Raw genomic sequence first — 24,432 nt, forward strand, 5'->3', positions numbered from 1 at the left:
ATCATGTCTAGAATAATGAAAGAAATCTTGCAGCAATAGTCATTGCTTTTTTTGAGGGACCCAACTGATTAGACTAGTCAGACTGGCTAAATGGGTGTCTCCACTGTCACTCTAATGTTCCTCCTGAAAACTAGTTGGAATACTGGAGGAGGGAAGAATAGCAGAATAATGGGGGAGGAAAGTATGGCATTTATTTCATAAATAAAGCATATTTTAAAGGAGATTGATCAATTTCATTTTTGGAATTCCCAAGGAGAATTACATGTCATAAGAAAGGTTATAATTCCTATTTTGCTAACATTTCTGTGAATTCTATGACTGATTTTTAAATTTTCAATGTGTAGGGTCATGTGGGGGCAAGAGGACCACCTGGGAGTCAAGGTCCTAAAGGACAAAGAGTAAGTTATCTAATGCAAGAAGTACATTAATCTCAAAAAAAAGATGACTTCATAAATAGTCATGTGTTTGGCAAAAACAGCTCTATGTCTTCTAGATTGTGCTTAGATATTGTTGGTTTTTTCCTTGTTTTCATTATATTAGATGAACTACCTACATTAATTAAAGTGTGACTCATTATCATTTGTACTCATAAAACCATGCTTTTCCATTTTATGTTTTACAAATTTTACTAATTACATATAGAATTCTTCTTACACATTCTCAATTTCCAGTTCCATTCTTTGGGAGAATTGTAAATGTGAGGATGTTTAAGTAAGTTATTTTTCTACTGACCAGAGACTTACATAGCAAGGAATAGTAACATCATGACAAAATAAGAGCAACAGGTAATGGAATGAAGACAGATGCAGGATGACTGTTTATTAATGGTAAATCAGGCATATACCATCATTGTTTGGTAATTATGTGTAAGAATTAAATTAGAAATCTTTCAATTTTTGAGTTTTTTAAACATTAAATCCTTTTTTTTTCTTTGAAGACATAAGAACCACAATTTATTGCATGTCTATCACATGCCAGGCACCTTTACATCTCTTATTTTACTTAATACTTAGAACTATCCAAAGAAGATATATGGTCTCCGATATTATAGCTGAGGAAAACAGAGCTCAGAGAGTTTAAGTATATGGCCTATAGACACACAGAGAGAAACAACAAAACCAGGATTCAAATCTTAGTTTATCTATCTCCCAAGCCTATGCTTATTTGACACCATACAGAATACTAAGGAGGGTTTTTTTTTTTCCTTGATAAATCTGAATATGTGGGTGTAAGAATTCTCCTTTCTCCCTTGGCTTTACTTTGATTTTTAGAGCTAGTGAAGAAAATATTTAAAAACCCTAAAAATACGGTGTCCAACTAACAAAAGTTAAAAACAAAACAAAAACTTCATTTTCCAGTTGGCAAATGGGAGAAAAGTGTTAAGAATGCCCAGTTTGAAATAATAACTTTAGTTTCATGTCCTGTGTTTTAAGTGAAGATTGATGAAAGAGAGCAAATTTGTCTTTATTATTATTTCTTTCCTGAAAAACTATTTTCCTTACTGGGTTGTAGATTTACAATCTACAAATTATCCTGATGGCCACTTCTATTTTAGCCCAAATGAGATTTAAAATAATAAAATAAAAAGACAATAGATGATCTGTATCCAAATTGTCATTTAATGGTCTATACCCTGCCAGCATTCAGTACTTGGTCAGGTCCAATGTGTTTATTCAACTTTGTATTAGTCAAAGTGAGAAAGCCCAACCAGTTTTATGACAGTTGAAAAACAGCAGAAATACTTTTTGCTATGTTTTGCCTTTTGTTAATTAAGTAATTGGGGTCTTATAGAAGCCATGTACCTAAGCAAGAACTCCTCCTGAACCACTTGTGTTTTCTCCTAAGTCGTATGGAAGTTCATTTGCTCTGTGGTTTTCTAACCTCCCCATGACCCCTGGGTAGATTGTTACCCTTTTCTTTTTCTTTTTTTTTTTTTTTTCCTTCCAAGATGTTCTTTAAATTCAAGTTAGTTAACATAACACTAACACAGTGTAGTATTAGTTTCAGGAGTAGAATTTAGTGATTCACCAGTTATATATAACATCCAGTGTTTTTTCCATCAAGTGCCCCCCTTAATGCCCATCACCCAGTTACCCTATCCCTCCACCAACCTCCCCTCCAGCAACCCTGTTTGTTCTCTGTAGTTAAGAGTCTCGTGGTTTGCCTCCCTCTCTGTTTTTATCTTATTTTATTTTTCCTTCCCTTCTCCTATGTTCATCTGTTTTCTTTCTTATATTCCCCATATAAGTGAGATCATATGGTATTTGTCTTTCTCTGACTAATTTCACTTAGTGTAATACGCTCCAGTTTCATCCACATTGTTGCAAATGGCAAGATTTCATTCTTTTTTATGGCTGAGTAATATTCCATTATATAAATATACCACCTCTTCTTTATCCATTCATCAGTCAATAGATCGTTATCCTTTTCTGATTTGCCACTTTGTCCTCAACTCTTACCTCCTCAATGGTCTATTTTCCTCTTACCCTCCAAATACATTTTACTGATTCTCTCCCAAAATGGCTTCTCACAATTACTTAAAGTTAATTCAGTACTTTCTAAACAAGGAAATCTTATTTAGAAATGAAGGTTTTGTTTAGTACAAAAACACTTCCTTTGCAGTAGAATATTTCAGGCAATTTCTGAACATTGAGAATACAAAAAAGAACTAAAGACCAGAATATTTAAGAATATATTATTAGAAAGTTCCCTTCCAGATGTCACATAGTATCTTCCTATTTCTATTGTCTTCTTATCAATCTGTTCTCCGCTATGGATGTGATCTCAGTATGCTAGGTCCACCTTTCCCAATGTTTTTCAACTGCAAAAAAAAAAAAAAGAATATGTGTCTGACCCACTGAGATAAATGAAAAAGGTATCTGGCCGGAAGTTCCTGTGCTCCAGCTCTTCCCTACCACCCCCAAAGGCTGTGGGGGTTGATCTTCCCAGCATACCTGTAACCTCTTCATAGCACACAACTGTGTCACAGTAAACTGGAGAGGAAGCTGTGCCCTACGTTCATGGACCCTGAGATCACATAGGGAATTATTATTATGGAACTGGTTCTTATTACTGTTTTGCCTGTGACTTACACTTATCACATGGCCATGTGAACATCATTAATAATAGGACATGCCCTTACGGGTCTGCCTGCCCACCCATCTGTCATTCAACTATCTAACATTTACTGGTTTCTTATAATTTATCAGGCATTCTCCTCATACCATGGAGGGTTCAAGGGTAACTATCTTTTAGATCTGGACCACATGAGTTTTACTCTTTAATTCGTTACAGCCCAGTGGCTTTTGAAGTATTGTACAATATTGGTACTTTTCCAGAGGGTAAGAAAAGCTCAAGCAAGCAACAATGTCTGCCATTTCAGAAAACAAGTTAAATTAATATAATGAAAATTTGTCTAACCTGCTTTGTGAAGGTTATATCATTCTGCTTCTCAGATAGCTGAAAAAGAGCAGGATTGGCTGAAAGTATCATTCTTATGGTTTGAGATTCTTAGATGGGAGATTTGGCATGAATTTAAAGTTTATTTATCCTACATACTCCAAACCTTTTTTTTTTCACTTGCCAAGTTTGGCTGAAGAATAGTCATTTAAGTGTAGTAAAATAATTTAATATGCCAAAGCTAATTAACAATACATACAATCATATCCATCATATAGACAATATAGGCTAGCAGATTCCCTACTGCAGTACCAGAAAGATGGTGGCTTAGCCTTTTTTGGGTCACTAGGAATCAACACAGCTTTAGTTGCTGTCCCTCATGTGTACATTTAACTCACTGGGGCTAGGTCTGATCCTTTGGTGTCTCTTCAATATGTACTTCTGTGTCCTGTCTCCAGCTGCCCTGACAGGAGAGATGACACACTGAGCAAAGTTAACTTCTCTTTTTTTGCCCATGGATTGGGCCTTTGAACATTAGGCATCTTCAGATTTTGTACCCTTTCTCGGGAAGGGAGGGTAGAGAGGCATACAGCTGAGTTATTTTTTATTCTATGCTACTTAATATTTAAGTGAGGAAAAAAGATTGAAATAACTGTATTAGAAATATGTAATGTTTTAAGATTTTCTATGCAAGATGCAGAATGGATATGACCATAAAAATTCTGAATTGTGGCTTCTTTGAGAAAAGGCATACCATATTGGGAAACCAGCCATCAGCATTTTCATTTAGATTCAGTGTAAGTACTACCTGGAGCACACCAAGTATTAAAGAAGAGATTTTTGTGCGGTTTCGTCTCCTGAAAAAGTTTATAACAAGAATAGAATGACATGATTTTTCCCACAAAATCACAGATAATATTAGTTTTTACTTAAGGGAACATTTTGTCCCAGCTATATCAATCAAGAGCCAGAACAGACTGCTAGGCATAATTAGTTAGGCATCTGAGTAATTAAAAATTAATAGAGGGGTCAAGCAAAGACAGATGGATGTGGTTAAAAGGAAGTATAAACATACTGAATCTAAGTTATAAGGACATTTGTTCTGTGAATAAGGGTTGTTTATTTCATTCATAGATGCTTTAGCTCTTTAAAATTGATTACAAGCATTATAGAGATGATCTTGTAATTCTCATAAAAGCTTCCTACATAAACTAGTGTGCAGTTTATATCAGTGTGTTAATAATTTTTTTTAATTGTAGCATTTATATGAAGTAGTGGTTTTGTCTCCTATCATCTAATACTTATAGGATTATATTGATTATTCAGGAATTTTGTTAACTCTTTAATATTATTGCCTACAATTCAAGTACTTGTTATTTTATGAAACATGCTTAATTTATGTAGCTGAGCTATCAGATTTTATTCCAGTTTTTAGAACCTACTAATTACCACTTATTGTAGCCAACTTTAACTTTTCTTACAGATGATGAAGAAAAGATCAGATTTTTTATTTAGCTACCATACATTCTCCAAGAGCTTTATAGATAATCAGATATTTTATTTTATTTTATTTTATTTTGCTCGCATGCGCATGAGTGTGGGGAAGGGGCAGGAGGAGAGGGAAAGAGAGAATTTTAAGCAGGCTCGATGCCTAGAATGGAGGCCAATGCTGGGCTCAGTCTCACAACCCTGAGATCATGACCTGAGCTGAAATCAAGAGTCCAACACTTAACCAACTGAGCCACCCAGGCGGCCCTGATAATCAAATATTTTAAAGCAGATATTTAAAAAATAACTTTATACCCAATTAGATGTCTTATTATAATGCTATTGGTCTCTTAGATCTTGTCCTAAAGCTTAATTTGTCTCAGAAGTCAAAGAAGGCATATAAACTAACCCAGGGGTAACTTTTACAACTAATATCAGAATGAAACTTACAGATCCTGAGAAAGCTAAGCTTTTAGTTAATTAATTTAGCCTTAACTGAAACATAGAGCATATTAAGCTTTCCTAGAGTTCTTTCGGCCTTAGCCTCTTAACCAGCAACCTTAGGCTTTATAACCTTTAATTAATGCAATTGCTATACTTAGACCTTTTTTTTTTTTAAACTAAGTGTGGTTATCTTTGTCATTACTGTGGAAGCAGAAATTTGTTTCCTATATAGTGCTGGTTCAGTAAATGAAATAATAATCTGAAAGTATATTTAAAAAAATATTTTGACAAAAAACATTATAAAATGAGTGATTATCATTACTATGTGTATTCCTTAATTCTGGAGGGCACTCCTTTCAATTATAATGCCAATTAGCAGTTACTTATAAGTTTCATATCCATTTTATAAACTTCCTTTAAACTTCAGGTCCTCTATTTCAATCTAAATCCACTTGTTAACAGGATTAACCTATGCCTCTTTTTAACATTTGAAAAAATATTATAAACTTAATAAAGCACGGCTATTTAAAGTCTTTATACATTTAGACATCATATGAGTCAGGCAACTCGTGTTTGCAGGCTTCCATTTCTTCATATTAAAAAAGCGGAGTTTGCACTGGTGCAGCCTTGACATTAGGTGATTTATATCAGAAGCAGAAACTGGCAGTTAATTCTGAGATCTTCCTCCTGACCTAGATGCAGTCTTTTCTATGTATATATCCAGGCAGCCACTTAATCTGATTTTATGTAAGAAAAGAGACTTGCCATCTTTAGACCAATCTTTTTTTCTTTTAATTCTAGATTTACAACTCGGTGTCTGGGAGGACTTTTGCAGATTTATCCATATGGATACCACCATTTAAACCTAGACAGAATGGGGGCACCTGGGTGGCTCAGTCTGTTAAGCGTCTGCCTTCAGCTCAGGTCATGATCCCAGGGTCCTGGGATGGAGCCCGGGATCAGTCTCCCTGCTCAGCAAAAACCTGCTTCTCCCTTTCCCTCTGCCTACAGCTTCCCCTGCTTGTGCTTTTTCTCTCTCTTTGTCAAATAAATAAATAAATAAAATCTAAAAGAAATTTAAAAATTAAAAAAAAAACCTAGACAAAATAACTTATTCTCTAGCACTAGCCTTAGAGATACCTCCTCATTGTGGTTGATTGTCTAGAATCACATTCATTGTATTTGCCTCATTCTCCCTCTCCACCCAAGCAAACCTACACTTCCAGTTTGTTTGCCATTAATGCTGTCATCACTCTACTAGTTATTATAACAAAATATCCAAGAAAGATAGAGATTTCAGGTTGCAAAAGGGTTAAGTGCCTGATTCCCAGTGGACACATTTTCAGTCTATATCTCACTTGTTTTCTGCAGTATTTAAGAATGTTGACCACGCATTCCTTTTTTTTTTTTAATTGAAGTATAGCTGACACACAATGTTACAATTAGTTTCAGGTGTATGGCATAGCGATTTAACAACTTTGTAGGTTATGCCGTGCTCGTCACAAGTGTAGCTGCTGTCACTAGACAACACTCATTCCTTTTCATACTCCTTCAGCCACCTTGTTATAACTCTAAAAAAATTTTGTAAAGTGTTTTCTTATAGAGCAGAAAGAGGAGAAGGAGAATGTGCTTAGAGAGTGACAGAGAAAGAGAATCAATATAGGCTGCTGAATTGTTAAGGTGAAGGTGGTGTTTAGAACAAGGTTCTGAGGGATCTTTGCCTTTAAAACTTCCGAGTCATCCTTTAATAATTGTTCCTGTTTTCTTCTTCAGTTATTTAACTGTTAATCATTCCAAGCATGTGCCCACCTCAGGACCTTTGTAGTTTCTATTTCTTTTGCCAGAATGATCTTCCCCATATGCCATTTTAGAAAGGCTTCTTAGACCACCCTGTCTAAAATAGGGCTCCCCAACTTGAATTCTCTCTAGTCCCTTAAGCTCCTTTATTTTACTTCATTATATTTGACTTCTTACTGTCATTTTATAGTTTAAGTTTATATATTCATTTGATTGCTTATGAATTCAGGGATGTACCTCTTCTCCCTACCATATCTTCTGTGCCTGAAGCAATGCCTGGCTTATAATAGGAACTCAGCAAATGTTTGTTAAATGAGTAACACACTTTGAAAGTCTCTTATCTACTAAATTGAGTCCATATTCCTCAACTTGACATTCAAGGTTCTACACATAAGACTGAAACTCACTTTTACAGTCTTTTATGGGAAAATAGGGCAGAAAAGGAAGTTAGGGCAGATCGTGGAGTACCTTCAATACAGACTGAGATTGAAGGGCCGGAGCTATGGCTTTAACATTAGGATGACCAGTGGGGCTGTCGATCCTCATGGAGTGTGAGCCTTCTCTCTAATCCCCTGAATATGCCTAAAAGGATCAGGGAATGCAGTACCCTAACAGTACCCAGGAAGAGAGTCCTATTACAGTAAGCAGTTTTTTAAGAACATAAAGCTAAACCAAGCTGACCTCAGATGGGATAAAAAAGAAGGAGCCTAGGGGATTCCTTCAAATCAGCATGTTGTATTGGGAAATTTGTATCACCATCTGTATAGAAATCTTCAGTGCCTTCTTGGGGTGCTTGCGTGGCTCGGTTGATTAAGCATCTGCCTTTGGCTCAAGTCATGATACCTGAGTCCTGGGATCAAGCCCTGAATCTGGCTCCCTGCTCAGCAGGGAGTCTGCTTCTCCCTTTCCCTCTGCCCCTCCCCATGCTTGTGTGTGCATGCTCTCTCTCTCAAATAAATAAATAAAATCTTAAAAAAAAAAAAAAAAGTCTTCAGTGCCTTTTCATTGCCTATTGGTTTAAATATAAACTCCAGTCTTTCACCTTTTAAGTCCCAGTCTTTCCACAATTATTTCTTAGTATAGAAAATACTTAGTATAGAAATACGAAGAAATACTACTTGTAGTCAATAGATCAGCTAAACAGACTACTTTTTTCATTCTTGGGTGTCTTTCCTACCTCTGTACCCTTTTCTCATCTTATCCCTCTGTCCAGAGTTCCTTTCAGAGTATGATCTCCAGCTGTCAAAGGGATATCTTTATTCCTTATACAAACCTGTGCAAGTTCTCTCCCTCCTTTGAATCCTTTTAGCCCTTAAAATGCCTTATCTCTCCCTATATAATCATCATTTGTATAATTTACCTTACCATTCTTTAAGCTTCATGAAGGAGAAACTTTATTACAATTGTGTATCTCCGTAACACTTAACGCAGTACCTTTTCCACAGTAGACATTGTCAGTGTTGTAGAACTGAATTAATTCCTTTGAAAGGGACTTTAAGATATTCCAAGGATTGTTATAATTTAGGCATGGAGACATATACCGTCATTTTATTACAGAGTAATTTTTGCAACTAGGAGTTCTTCACAACTAATGACTGAATATTGATAGCAACTTAGCTGAGAAGTTTTACATTTACATGAAGATTCCCAGCAGTGTTTTCTGTCCCTTTTCTGTGCCCTTGCCACTTTCCAGTAACTGTTGTCAAGCAGGTGAATAGTGAGTACAATGAGGTCAGCGCTCATTCTCTAATAAAGAAAAGAGTGCCATTCCAAAAACAGAAACCTTAAGAAGACTGTTGAACAGACAAGCCAGCCACTTTTAAGTTAATGTGGAGTTGTTCTTGGAATAAGTTGTGGATGGCTCCTGAGTAAGTAAGGTGAATAAAATATTCAAATAACAAACCTATATTATAACCACCTCAACAACTGAATCAACTGTTTTTGTGGTCACCTGATTTATTATTTGGCAATAAATCTTGAAAACACTGGCTTGATTATCCCATACAAATAGGTTCATCCATATACCTAGCTGTATTCTTTTCTGTGGTCATGGTACAGAAACACGCAGAAGGAATTTGTCAAGAAGAACACAGTGCGTTCGTTTGTAAGGATGCATAATAGTAAAAAAAATAATAATATTTCAAATTAACAATAGGACTTTTTTCCATCCCTAGGGACCAAGAGGACCAGATGGTCTCTCAGGGGAACAAGGTATACAAGGTGCCAAGGTAAACACTGATTTTTTTCATTTTATATATAATTAAGTTTTTGAGCCCATGTGTGTTCTACCTGACTTAAAACTGTTGTATTTCCTTACAAAAGTATTGTTCTAAATTTTCTCTTAGTGTAAGTATGAAACATACATAAAGTTTTTACTACACACAGAGAAATATTTTCTTTTAAATATTGAATTATATATTTGATGTCCTATTTTCTTGTATGTGAGTGTATGCTAGCATGTGTAAGACCATAATTCTCATTCATATTAATTCCTCTGGTATTAATACTTTGTTAGGGTGAAAAAGGAGATCAAGGAAAAAGAGGGCCTTACGGTCTTATTGTAAGTACTAAAACATTTCATATTAAAGATAAATATATAAAATTTTCCCTGTTTTTCTTGGTATGTGTTTAATATCTGGTGAGGGAGCTATGTGACCCAAACATTTTCTTCCTTATGTAGGGTAAGACTGGAAACCCTGGAGAGAGAGGAGTTCAAGGGAAACCAGTAAGTAATAAAGAATAATTAAGCCATGAATAAATTTTGTTCATTTTATTCTCTGGTGCAACTATTGTTATTATCAGCACGTTAGACTAAGAGAATACCAGTTCTTTTCCTCCTTCAGTCATTAGGTAGATGTGTTATTTGTGCAAGCTGCTTGCTCATTCTAGGCCTTAGTGCTACCAGTTATAAACTGGTGGTGATAACTGTTACACTCCTCCCTAGGTAGGATTAATTTTTCTATGAAATCCATTTCAAAATAAAATAGTGCGATATTATATAAATGTAATATAATATGAATAAAGCTAAAATAACAAGAAAGTTCTTTGAGGCTTCTTACCAACTTTCATTTTAATTCTGTTTGAGTGTTCTTTAGACCCTTGGAGCTTGGAGCTATGTGTGTCACCGTGCTTTGCCATGCCACTGCTCTAAGAGTTTTTAATACCATACAATGCTAGATATTTTCCTGCCATCAAAAAATCTTTTCAGAAGTATACAGTTTTTTTTCCCTGAGTGGCAGTAAGTTCTTTTTTATGGTCATAGCACAGAAACAAGCACAAGTTTGTCAGCTAAAGAGGATCACATGTCTTCATTCACTAATGAAGGGGAGAAATATGAAAAACAAAAGCAGAAGGATACACATATGCACATGTACACAAGCACACATATCTATGCTAGTACATACATATAAAATTTTGAGGACATAATGTTAATTGTATGAGCTTTCGTACATTTCATATATTTCTGTTTTTATTTAGAATCATAATTTTAATTTGTAATGACACCTTGCTTTATCATATACATATCTATACACAATTTAAAGTTATAAAATTAGATAATAATTTAAATACATGGCAACTGAAGAGTCAGAAAAGGATAAGAGAAATGTTTTTTTCTGCTACCGTGGTTGTCACTAATGTCACTGCATTTACTTGTTCCTCTTTGAAATCTGCTGCCCCCTGCCTGCTGTTTCCCATAATGACATTGTATTTAACAGTGGTCAAATGTAAAATAGCAGAGACCTAAAGAAGAAAAATGACTGTGTCCAAGGAAAGAATTTGTGTGTGAGTGTTATCCATTGAAGTCATCCCAAAGGACATTCTTTGAATATTAATATTCATCATCTGGGTTTCTGTTATATTGATGCCAATGGTGTTTCTGTAGATTCTTTCCACTTCGCCACACTGTATACAAAGCTTAAAATATGTGGCAATTGAGTAAAGTTACTTTAGTGGATGACATGGGTTGGACATTAAATCATGAGTTTATAGTAGTTGTTGAGGTTTACATAGCTCTATACCTACATTGTCTCCTTCTTGGTTGAACTGAAACAGACTTTTGCCATCTTAGGGAAGCTAGGATCAATCAATCCAAGAAATCCAGGCAGCCCTGAAGATTTGTTTGATCCTCCACAATGTCTCTAGTCATTTATGCAACTGTCTGAGAAGCAGGCAGTGCTGTATAATGGAAAGATATGTTGAAGGTCAGACTGACCTTTGCTCCAGTACATGCTCCTACTAGCTGTATAGTTTGATTAAATTGGTTAGCTCTCCGGATGATATTTTCCTTGGGTGTAAAGTGAAGAGACATCTCTCAATTGTCATAATTCTAAAGCCAGGTATTAAATAAAAAATGGTAACACGTTGCTTGTCGAGATAACTAGGAGAAATACATCTGTCTATGGGCCAACTCTGTTTCCTACACTTGCCTTCCATCTACATGTAGATCTGACTCAAGAGGAAAGGCCGTGATCCATGGTATTATTAAGGTGAAAAAACCTGGGTAACTGTTTTTAGATTTCTAAATCTTATAAAACCTGTAACTATTATTGATTTTTTAGATCTAGATATTCTTTCAGTTGATGAGTTAATGGTGTTAAATTTGTTTATTTTCAAATGCAATTTTTAGAGATTTCACATTTAGGATTATAATGTCTTCCTGATGAACTGACCCCCCTTTTATTTTTACAAAATATTCCTCTATATCTCTGGTAATACTTTTTATTCCTGATAATATGTTTGTTTTTTAAATTGGCTTTTTTTGATTAATAAGTCTCTCCAGCCTACTTATGCTTGCAGTTTGTATGGCCTGTCTTTTCCATTCATTTACTTTCAACACAACTGCGTTTTGGTATTTAAAGCGAGTGTCTTGTAATTGGGTCTTTCTTTTTTATTCATTCTGAAAATCTCTACCTTTTAGTGTTCGGTACATTTCCATTTAATGTAATCATCAATTTAGTTGCACTTTGGTCAACCATTTTATGATTGTTCTTCCCTTGTGGTGGTACTGTTGTTTAGTGCCTTCTTTTGGCGTTGAGCACTCCATTTTAGTTTAGAATATTGGCTTTTTAGCTATACTTCTTTGAACTATTATTTTCAAGTGGTTATTCTAGGTCAGGATTCAGTAAACATTTTCTGTAAAAACAAGTGCTGGTCCAGATTTGACCCCCAGGCTGTAGTTTGCCAGCTGCTGGTTCAGGGATTACAGTATACAACCTAACTTTCCATAGTCTACTTAGGGTTAATATAGTAATACTTAACATAATTGTAAGAAAATTGCAACCATATAAACCCATTTACCACCGACATCCTGTTGTTTATGCTATAATTGTTTTTATGTATTAAAACTGTGTTATAAACCCATTTTGCAAAGTTAAAATTTTGCCTTAATATAAATAAAGTATTTTTGTTTTTAATATAAGTGAAATATGTGTTTTAGTGTATTTAGGGGGAAAGTAGTGTTTTTTAATTTATCCATGCATTCACTTTTCCTGATATTCTCCATTCTTTTCTGTAGATCTGCATTTCCAAATGGTCTCATTTCCCTGAAGCCTATAGGACTTCCTTCAGATTCCTTATAGTCAAATTTTGCCAGTCATGAATTCTTAGTATTTGTAAAAATGTCTTAATTTCACTTTCATTTTTTTCTTTTACATGAATTCTTTTTTAAAGTTTTTAATTCCAGTTAGTTAACATACAGTATTATATCAGTTTCAGGTATACAGTATAGTAACTTAACACTTCCATACAACACCTGGTGCTCATCACAACAAGTACACTCCTTAATCACCATCACCTGTTTAACCCATCCCCCCACCTACCATGCTTCTGGTAACCATCAGTTTGTTCTGTATAGTTAAGAGTCTGTTTCTTGATTTGCCCCTCTCTCTTTCTTTTTTTCCCCACTCTTCTTATTTGTTTTGTTTCTGAAATTCCACAGATGAGAAAATCATATTTTTCCACTGGATATAGAATTCTGGGCTGACAAGGTCTTCTTTTATTTGTTTGCATTCAGCACTATAAAGATGACATGTCATTTTCTTTTGGCCTCAATTATTTCCAGGGAGAAGTCCACATTTATCTGTATCATTATTCCCCCTGCATGTAATGTATCATTTTTCTCTGGATGCTTTCAAGATTCTCTCTTTACTTTTGGCTTTTAGTAGTTTGACTATGATGTGCCTAAATGGATTTTCTTTGCATTTATTCACCTTGAGATTTGCTAAGCTTCTTTTGTGTGTAACTTTCTGTTTTCACTAAATTTGGAAATTTTTCAACTTTGTTAATTTCAGTTTTTTTCCTATTCTGTCTTCTCTCTCCTTCTTGGATTCCAATTAAATGTGTATTAAACATTTGGTATCATCCCTAAGGTCCCTGAGACTTTACTCATTCCTGTTTTAATCTTTCTTTTTCCTATTTTCTTTTTTTAATTGGATAACATAATTCTACCTTCATTCGCTTTTTAAGCCCATTCATTGAAATTTTATTTATGATGTGGAATTTTAAAGTTTTATTTTAGATATTTAATTTTCAGTTCTATAATTTCCATTTTTATAGATGTTCTTCTGAGATTTCCTATTTGTCTATTCATCATAAGTGTATTTTTATTTACATTACTGAGCATATTTATAATAGTTACTTTAATATCCTTATGTAATAATTCTAATATCTGGGTAATCTTGAGTTTGGTCTCCATTAATTGCCTTTTCCTGTGCATATGGGAAAATTTTCCTGTCCAGTAATTTTGAATTATATCTTGGACATTTTTTTATTATGTTCAATTAGCCAACATATAGTACATCATTAGTTTTTGATGTAGTGACTTTTTTTTTTCCTTAAAGAGGCTCTATGCCCAGCATGGAACCCAACAAGGGGCTTGAACTCAACCCTGAGATCAAGACCTAAGCTGAGATCAGGAGTCAGATGCTTAACTGACTAAGCCACCCACGCACCCCTGTATCTTGAACATTTTAAGTGATTCATTGTAGAGACTCCAAATTCTGTTATATTTCTTTAAAGAGTATTTTTTGTTTCATTTTGGTTTTTGATTTGGCAAATCATTAACTTGGCTGCTTTCAAACTTCAAACTCTCTCTCCTCTGTGATGGATGGCCGCTGAAATCTTTGTCCAGTTCTTCTAAGCCATGTTAGGATGCTTGGTGTCTACCATATCAATACATATTTCAAATATCAGCAAGAGATTTAAACAGAGTTTACACTCAGAATTTGAGATTCCACCTCTCGCTTTCCCTTCCATCACTTCCCAGCAGCTGTGATCATTCCACATTCTATCCTCTGGTTCTCCATGCCAATAAGACTGTAGGTTTCTATCCTTCTTTTTTCTTAATCATCCTACATAGCTTACATTCTGGCTAAAAGCCACATTTAAAATAAAAAATCAGACACTCAGTGCCATTCCTTTCTTCTACATGTAGACCTCTTCCACTCTGCTTTTTATGTATTTTTGGTCTTTCTTCAGTGTTTTCAGATTTTTAAAAAAATATTTTGTCCTGGGTTTATAGTTATCCCTATATAGGTGGTTTTGATAGGAGCTACTTGACCAATATTGGAAGTGGAAACTCTTAACAGTTCTTCTTTAAATAATTTTCTCTGGAGTAACTCAGAATACTTAAGAAACATTTATTTCATAACCCTTACAATATAAAAAGTATATAGTATTAACTTTCTCTTTTTTCAGATAATGAGGCATACAGTTTTCATAATCCTATATTGAAAAAACATTTACATGGTCCCTTGCTTATTCCATAAAAAGGCTATGAAGATTATGCATGTATTTACTATAAATGGAAGAGGCATTGAATGTTTGATTTCTTGTTGAAATCAGTAGAATGGAGTACAGTTTAGTGCATGAGCATGGCATTGGAATCAGACATTGGAAGTCAAATACTCGTTCTGCCACTTACTAGCTGTTTTGACTTCATACAAATTATTTAACCTCTCTGAGCCTCAGTTTTCCTATCTTTAAAATGAAATACCTTTTAAGGAGTGTAGGTGGTGCAGTTGGTTAAGCACCTGACTCTTGGTTTCAGCTCAGGTCTGATCTCAGGGTCGTAAGATCAAGCCCTGTGTTGGGCTCCATGCTCAGCACAGAGTCTGCTTGGATTTCTCTCTCCCTCTCCCCCTCCCCACCCACCCCACACTCATGCGCACACGCACACAGTCTCTCAAATAAATAAATCTTTAAAAAAATTAAAATAAAATGAGATACTTTTTATGACTATATCAAATGATGTTCATTATGTGTTTGGCATAGGCTCTGAATACATAGTAACCACAGTAATCATTATTCTCCCAGTCATCATTATCATAATTGCTGGGTTGAAGTCATGGAGCAAGAAGTTCTACTACAAAGAATATATTTTCAGTACTATCTGAAAAGCTTTAAAGGGGATTTTTATTCTGTAACAGCTTGTGCTTTATTTCTTTGTCTCTAATAAAACTAAGTAGCTCCATTTAGATCATTTCATAACTTAGCCAAACAGCTTTTATGCACCATTAACATCATTAAAAGTATATATCAAGCTTGACATTGTGTACATGTACACTTTACAAAGCAGATCGGGCAGACATTATTCAAGGTTCTGAACTTTTGCTGTATGTTTCAGTTGGTATGTCAGGTACAAAGGGAACCCTTATATTGATCCTGTCTCTTAACATTGGAGCCTGGAGTGAATGGATAGCATATAATTTTCATGACTGAAACAAGGCCTTAGTCGGATGTGAGTCCGTGATTTTACATATCTTCCTTTCCTTAACCAGGGAACTATACACAACTAAATATAGCATTAACGGCTATAACTTAAAAAGTTTTATTTTGCTAGGAATTTTGAATATCTTTACTTCCAATTTAATATCATATTTTTCTTAGCTTTTAGTTTTAATATAAAATGGTGGTTGTGATCCATTGTATATTTGCCAACCTTCTCAAGGTCAATAATACAGAACAGGCAAATTGCAAATAGCGAAGGGCAGTATTTTCTATATCATTAATAGTCATCAGTGTCTGACACACGGTACATGCTAAGTAAATCTTTAAATGGGAGAATCAAAGAGGACCTGGAATTTGATTTAGTTTTATATACCATTTTAGAATATACCCTCACTTCTAAGATTCAATTTAATGGTACCATAGATGGCATGGTATAAAAATAGGGGAAAATAAAGGATGTTAGAGAGTTCAATTTAGTCATTTCTGGTCAACTAGGTTCTGAGACTCCTGTGCCTTACCAGGTTTTAAGGACATAAGTTATACTTACTTAACAAATCACAAGTTATTATTTTTGGAGAAAGAAACCATTTTTATGTCAATATCAAAGGTAAAAAAATCTAAATTTAAAATAATTCTGGATAATTGTCTCTGTATATGAATGGGGATTAAGTATGGGAATATAGAGAGATACAAGGAACTTCTACAACTCAACAACAACAGAAAAGACAACTTGATGAAAAAAATTAGCAAAAGAACTCGAATAGACATTTCTCCAAAGAAGATATACAAATGGCCAATAAGCACATGAAAAGATGCTCAATATCACTAGACATTAGAGAAATGAGAATCAAAACCACAATGAGATGCCACTTCTTACCCATTAGGACAGCTATTATTACAGAAAAACAAAACAAAACACACGTATACAAGGAAAGTAACTAGTGTTGGCAAAGATGTAGAAAAATGGGAGCTCTTGTACATTGCTGGTGGGATGTAAAATGGTGAGGTTGCTATGGAAAACAGTTTGTGGTTCCTCAAACAGTTCAACAGAGTATTACTATGTAATTTATCAATTCCACCTCAGATTTATACCCCAAAGAATTGAAAGCAGAGACTTAGAAACTAAAATTTTTTTAGTGTTTCTAGGCACAGTATTCACAATAGCCAAAAGGTAGAAAACCCAAGTGTCCAGTGATGGATGAATGGATATACAAAATATAGTATATACATGCAATGGAATATTGTATGAAAAAAGTTGAATACAACTTTAAAACTGAAGAAAGTTTTTTAAAGTTTTATTTAAATTCCAATTAACATACAGTTTAATATTAGTTTCAGATGTACAGTTTAGTGATTCAAAACTTCCATACATTACAAGGTGCCCATCACAAGTGTACTCCTTAATCCCCATCACCTATTTAACCCATACTCCCCCCACCTCCTTTCTGGTAATCATCAATTTGTTCTCTATAGTTAAGAGTCTCTTTTTTGGTTTGGCTCTCTCTCTCCTTTTTTTCCCCCCTTTGCTTATTTGTTTTGTTTCTTAGATTCCACATGTGACTGAAATCATATGGTATTTGTCTTTCTCTGACTGTCTTATTTCGCTTAGCATAATACCCTCTAACTCTATCCATGTCATTGCAAATGGCAAGATTCCATTCTTTTTTATGGCTGAGTAATATTCCTCTCTGTGTGTGTGTGTGTGTGTGTGTGTGTGTGTGTGTGTGTGTGTGTGTATACCACATCTTCTTTATCCATTTATCAGTCAATGGATTCTTGGGCTGATTCCATATCTTGGCTATTATGGATAATGCTGTTATAAACATTGGGGTGTATGTACACTTTGAATTAGTATTTTTGTATTCTTTGGGTAAATACCTAGTAGTGTGATTCCTGGTTCAAAGGGTAGTTCTATTTTTAACTTTTTGAGGAATCTCCATACTGCTTTTCAGAGTGGCTGCACCAGTTTGCATTCCCACAAATAGTGTAAGAGGGTTCTCCTTTCTCCATATCCTCACCAACGCCTTGTTTCCTGTGTTGTCGATTTTAACCATTCCGACAGGAGTGAGGTGATAACTCATTGTAGTTTTGATTTGTATTTCCCTGATGATAAGTGATGCTGAGCATCTTTTCATGTATCTGTTGGCCATCTGTAGGTCTTCCTAGAAAAATGTCTATTCATGACTTCTGCCCATTTTTTAACTGGATTATTTGGGGTGTTGAGTTTTATAAGTTCTTTATATATTTTATAAGGTCTTTATATATTTTGGACAGTAACCCTTTATCAGAGAAGTAATTCGCAAATGCCCTCTCCCATTCCTTAGACTGCCTTTTAGTTTTGTTGATTGTTTCCTTTGCTGTGCAGAAGCTTCTTATTTTGAAGAAATCCCGATAGTTTATTTTTGTTTGTGTTACCTTTGCCTCAGGAGACATATCTAGAAAGATGTAACTATAGTCCATGTCAAAGAAGTTACTGCCTGTGTTCTCTTCTAGGATTTTTATGGTTCCCGGTTTCCTATTTCAGTCTTTAATCCATTTTGAATTTATCTTTGTGTATGATGTAAGAAAGTGGTCATTTCATTCTTTTTGTTGCTATTTAGTTTTCCCAATGCCATTTGTTGGAGAGACTATCTTTTTTCTCATTGGATAGTCTTTCCTGCTTTGTTGAAGATTAATTGACTGTGTAGCTATGGGTTCCTTTCTGGGTTTTCTATTCTGTTCTATTGATCTGTGTGTTTATTTTTGTGTCAGTATCATACTGCTTTGATTACTACAGCTTTGTAATATAATTTGAGGGTCCAGAATTGTGATGCCTCCAGCTTTGCTTTTCTTTTTCAAGATTGCTTTGGCTATTTGGGGTCTTTTGTGTTCTGAACAAATTTTAAGATTGTTTGTTCTACCTCTGTGAAATATGCTGTTGGTATGTTGATGGGATTGTATTAAGTATGTAGATTGCTTTTGCATGGTATTCACATTTTAACAATATTTGTTCTTCCAATTCATGAGCGTGGAATGTTGTTCCATTTCTTTGTGTCATCTTCAGTTTCTTTCATCAGTGTTTTATAGTTTTCAGAGTACAGGTCCTTCACCTCCTGTTAGGTTTATTCCTAGGTATCTTGTGGTTTTGGTATAATTGTAAATAGGACTGACTTCTTAATTTCTCTTTCTGCTGCCTCATTATTGGGGTATAGAAATGCGAAAGATTTCTGTACGTTGATTTTTGTGTCCTGCGGCTTTACTGAACTCATTTGTCAGTTCTAGCATTTTTTGGTGAAGTCTTTTGTGTTTTCTATGTATAATATCATGTTAACTGCAGATAGTGGAAAGTTTGATTTCTTCCTTGCCAATATGGTTGCCTTTTATTTCTTTATGGTATCTGACTACTATGGCTAGGATTTCCTGTACTGTTTTGAATAGGAGTGGTGAGAATGGACATCCCTGTCTTGTTCCTGACTGTAGAGGAACAGTGTCTCCCCAATGAGGACACTAGCTGTCAGTTTTTTATATATGGCTTTATTATGTTGAGGTATGTTCCCTTTAAACCTACTTTGTTGAGGGTTTTTATCATGAATGGATGTTGTACTTGTCAAATGCTTTTTCTGCATCTATTGCATTGATCGTCTGGTTCTTATCCTTTCTTTTATTAATGTGATGTATCACATTGATTGATTTATGCATATTGAACCACCCTTGTAACACAGGAATAGATCCCACTTGATGGTGGTGAATGATTTTTAAAATGTATTGTTGGATTTGATTTGCTAGTATTATGTTGAGGGTTTTTGCATCTATGTTCATCAGAGATATTGGCCTTTATAATTATCTTTTTCTGTAGTGTCTTTATCTGGTTGTGGTATCAAGGTAATGCTGGCCTCATAGAATAGATTTGGAGATTTTCATTCCTTATCTATTTTTTGGAATAGTTTGAGAAGAATAGATATTAACTCTTCTTTACATGTTTGGTGGCATTCATCTGTGAAGCCATCTGGTCCTGGACTTTAGTTTTGGGGGATTTTTGATTACTGATTCAATTTCTTTGCTGGTTATTGGTCTGTTCAAGTTTTCTGTTTCTTCCTGTTTCAGTTTTGATAGTTATTTGTTTCTATGAATTTATCCACTTTTTTAGGTTGTGGGCATATAGTTTACATAAAACTCTCTTATAATAATTTGTATTTCTGTGGTGTTGGTTGTTATTTCTCCTTTCTCATTTATTTATTTGGCCCCTTTCTCTTTTCTTCTTGGTAAGTTTGGCTAGGGTTTTATCAGTTTTATTGATTTTTTTCAAAGAACCAGCTCCTGGTTCCATTAATCTATTGTCTTTTTAGTTTCTGTATCATTTATTTCTACTCTGATCTTTATTATTGCTTTCCTTCTGCTGGCTTTAGGCTTTGTTTGTAGTTCTTTTCCTAGCTGCTTTAGGTGTAAGGTTAGGTTGTTTATTTGAAATGTTTCTTGCTTCCTGAGGTAGGCCTGTATTGCTATATACTTCTCTCTTAGGACCACTTTTACTGCATCCCAAAGGTTTGGGACCATTCTGTTTTCATTTTTATTTGTTTTCATATACTTTTTCATTTCTTCTTTTATTCCCTGGTTGACCCATTCATTGTTTGGTACCATGTTTTTTAACCTACATGTATTTGATCTTTCCAGATTTTTTCTTGTAGTTGACTTCTAGTTTCATCTTGTTGTGGTCAGAAAAGGTGCATGATCTGACTTCAGTCTTCTTGTATTTGTGGAGACCTGTTTTGTGACCTAATATGTGATCTATTCTGGAGAATGTTCCATGTACACCTGAAATGTATTCTGCTGTTTTAGGATGGAATATTCTGAATATATCTGTTAAATCCACCTGCTCCTGTATGTCATTCAAAGCCATTTTTTCCTTGTTGTTTTTCTGTTTAGATCATCTATCCATTGATGTAAGTGGGGTGTTAAAGTCCGTTACTATTATAATTGATTAAGTCCTTTATCTTTGTTATTAATTACCTTAAGTATTTTGGTGCTCCAGCGTTAGGTGCATAACTATTTACAATCGTTATATCTTCTTGTTGGATTATCCCCTTTATGATTATATAGTGTTCTTCCTTGTCTCTTGTTACAGTCTTTGCCTTACAGTCTAGTTTGTCCTTGTAGTGTCCAAGTATTGTTACTCTGGCTTTCTTTTGACATCCATTTACATGATAAATGTTTCTTCCTTCCCTCACTTTCAATCTGCAGGTGTCTTCAGGTCTAAAATGAGTCTCCGTAGGCAGGATATAGATAGGTGTTGTTTTTTTATCCATTCTGACACTCTGTCTTTGATTGTTTAGTCCTTTACATTCAAGGTGATTATTGATAAGTATGTATTTATTGCCATTTTATTACTTGTCTTGTGGTTGTTTCTGGAGATTTTCTCTGATCCTTTCTTGCCCTTCTCTCTTTCATCATTTGCTGATATATTGATAGTGATATATTTGGATTTCTTTCTTTTTGTTCTTTGCATGTGTGTTAGTGGTTTTTGATATATGATTACCTTTACATTTGTAAATAACCTCTTCTGCATATAGCAGTCTATATTAAATTGATGGTAATTTAAGTTTGAACCCATTCTTTTCTCCTCTCCTCCCCACATTTTAGGTATATGTTGTTATATTTTATATCCTTTTTGTGAGTTCTTTGAGTGGTTTTTTACAAAAATATTCATTTTTACTGATTTTGTGTTTCTTGCCTTTATATTGTCACGTTGGGTTTTTCCTTTCCACTCAGAGTCCCCTTAAATATTTCTTGCAGGGCTATTTTAGTGATCATGAATTCCTTTCATTTTTATTTGTCTAGCATATTCTTTATCTCTCCTTCTATGCTGAATTATAGCCTTGCTGGATAGAGTATTCTTGGCTTCAGATTTTTCCCATTCAGCACTTTGAATACATCATACCATTTCCTTCTGGCTTGCTAAATTTCTGTTGAGAAATCTTCTGCTAGCCTTGTGGATTTTCCCTTGTAGGTTAAATTAGACTTCTTTTCTCTTGCTGCTTTTAAGATTTTTTCTTTGTTACTAAATTTTGCAAATTTAATTACACTATGTCTTGGTGTGGGCCTACTTTTGTTGATTTCGATGGGGGTTCTCTGTGCCTCCTAGATCTGGATGTCTGTTTCTTTCCCCAGGTTAGGGAAATTTTCAGCTATTATTTCTCCAAATAAATGTTCTGCCCCATTTTCTCTCTCTTCTTGTTCTGGGACTCCTATAATACAAATGTTATTACATTTGATGGAGTCACTGAGTTCCATAACTCTTTTCTTGTTCTGCATAATTCTTCTTTCTCTCTTTTGTTCAGCTTCACTGCTTTCCATTATTTTGTCTTCTAGGTCATTAGTTTGTTCCTCTGCTTCTTCCAAACTGATACTCATTGCATCAAGCATGTTTCTAATCTCATTTATTGCACTCTTCATCTCTGATTGATCCTTTTTTTTAAACTCGTCTCTGTGATAAGAGTTACTGATGTAACTCACTGATGTCTTCCATTCTTTTCTCAAGTCCAGTGACTATCCTTATGATCATTGCTTTAAATTCTCCACCAGGCATGTTACTTATATATGTTTTGCTTAGATCTCTGGCCAGGACTTTATTTGTTCTTTCATTTGGGATAAATGTCTATGTCTTGTCATTTTGTCTAAATCTCTGCCTGCTTCTCGGTGTTAGAAAAACCAGTTATATCTCCTGTTCCTGAAAGTAATGGCCTTATGAAAAAGAAGTCATGTAGCGCCCAGGGCCTCATACTTCAGGGAGTTTCTCCAGTGTGTGTTGCATGTGCTCTGCTATTGTGTTCTGGCTGCTCTGTCCTTCAGGCCAGTCATCTGCAGAGGCTCCTCTTGTCTTATGTGGGCAGTGTTTGGTTCTTCACCTGAATGTGGTGAGTTTTAAATAGGTATGCTCTGTTCTGCTTGTGAAATAAGACCTGTCACCACCTCCTCCATAACTGAGGCTCTGCAGAACTCTGGTTGGGAAATGTGGTATGGACAGGGATTTGTGCTGGTCTTGGGGAGGGGCCCACTGTGCTGGGACCAAGGCAAGAGTGACTGAGAAAGGCAGTTCCACCCAGAGTGCAGAGTGGGGGGGCTTAGTATAAACAAGTTAGGCAGCCAGTGTCAGTGCTGCAGTGCTTCCCGCAGGTGATGCTGTATTTACGCTGAGGGGTAGGGACAGGAAATGGTGCTGGCCAGCTTTCACTGTGAGGTGTCTCCTTGGACACTGCCTTTCAGGGATCTGCTCTAAGAAGAGTGTATAATCTCCCCACTGTGTGCCCCAAGCACTCTTTAGATTGCTGTTTCCATGCTGTATGTTCCCAGGTTGTTTGCCTGCCTTCTGTCCAAGAGCAGCACAGTGCCCTTTGGGCTGTATCCCAGCCAATCCTGCTGTCCTTTAAAACTAGGCTTTGAGCCCCACTGGTTGCAAGAACTCACAAAATTCAGCCCTTGTCATTTTCCAAGCTAGTAGCTATGGGGAAACATTCTCCTTGTGCATTCCCCTGTGTGCTTCTCTCTCTTGCCCTTCTCCACAGCCATGGTTTCTTCCCCTCCACAGCAGTCAGGATTTGCTCTTCCCCTAAACCATGTTTCTGCACTTCCTACCCTCAATGTGGCTTCTTCTCTCCCTTTAGTTGTGGAGTTTGCTCTGTCACCATTCAGGTCAATTTCTGCAGTATTTAGGATAGTTACCTTGTTATATTTTTGGGCCAAGGGTAGTCTGGGATTCTCCTACTTCACTGCATCTTCCTCCTTTCCAATATTGGTGAAACTTGAAGTCATTTTGCCATGTGAAATAAGCCAGACACAAAAGAACAAATGTAGTACAATTCTACTTATATAGGGCACCTAGAATTGTCAAATTAGAGGCAGAATGCAGAATGGTGGTTGCCAGGGGAACCAGGGAGGGGGAAAGGGTGTTATTTAATGGGTATAGAATTTCGGTCTGGAAAGATGAAAAGTTCTGAAAATAGATAGTGATGATAGTAGTGCAACAATGCAAAGGAACTAAATGTCACAAAACTTCACATGTAAACACTATTAAAATTATATATTTTATGTTATTTATATTTTACCATAAAAAGAAAGGAGAGAATAGAGGTAGACAGAAAAATTAGGTAGGAAGATTGTAAAGGAATGCTGGGGTAAGGGAAGTAAAACATTTTCAAGCATAACTTTTTCTTCAAATTTTGCCTTTGTTTATTCAGGGTTTACAGGGACCCCCTGGGAGTGCAGGAGACAGAGGACTTGAAGGAGAACCAGTAAGCTTCTATTTTCCTAATTGTGTTTTTCTCATAATATACATTTACCTTTCTGTTATTGCCCTCTTGTGCTATGGCTGGTACATTTTTGAAAGCAGCATTTATCAGATACCTAATTATACAGAAAATATTTTGCTGTGAATATAGTTTTTAGTACCTTCCTGGTACTAAATATAGTATGTAGTCAGATTTGGTCCTGTTTTTCTGGAACTGTTAAAATTTCACATATTTCTATTTTCAACAAAGATAGCTCTGTTTTATTGACTCGCAGAAATTTTCTTTGTGAATGGCTTGCTGTTCTTATAATGACTAT

General features: G+C 35.3%; 1 protein-coding gene across 1 annotated transcript in view; it reads left to right on the forward strand.

Annotated features, from left to right (window-relative positions):
• Positions 1-24,432, forward strand: part of COL24A1 (collagen type XXIV alpha 1 chain) — a 366,899-nt gene that overhangs the window by 209,125 nt on the left and 133,342 nt on the right. The window contains exons 28-32 of the mRNA XM_057310505.1: positions 345-398; positions 9,303-9,356; positions 9,644-9,688; positions 9,809-9,853; positions 24,066-24,119. Of these exons, the coding sequence (XP_057166488.1) occupies positions 345-398; positions 9,303-9,356; positions 9,644-9,688; positions 9,809-9,853; positions 24,066-24,119 (252 nt within the window). The remainder of the gene's footprint in view (positions 1-344; positions 399-9,302; positions 9,357-9,643; positions 9,689-9,808; positions 9,854-24,065; positions 24,120-24,432) is intronic.

This window comes from Ursus arctos, unplaced genomic scaffold (genome assembly GCF_023065955.2).
Source record: "Ursus arctos isolate Adak ecotype North America unplaced genomic scaffold, UrsArc2.0 scaffold_12, whole genome shotgun sequence".
Lineage (NCBI taxonomy): Eukaryota > Metazoa > Chordata > Mammalia > Carnivora > Ursidae > Ursus > Ursus arctos.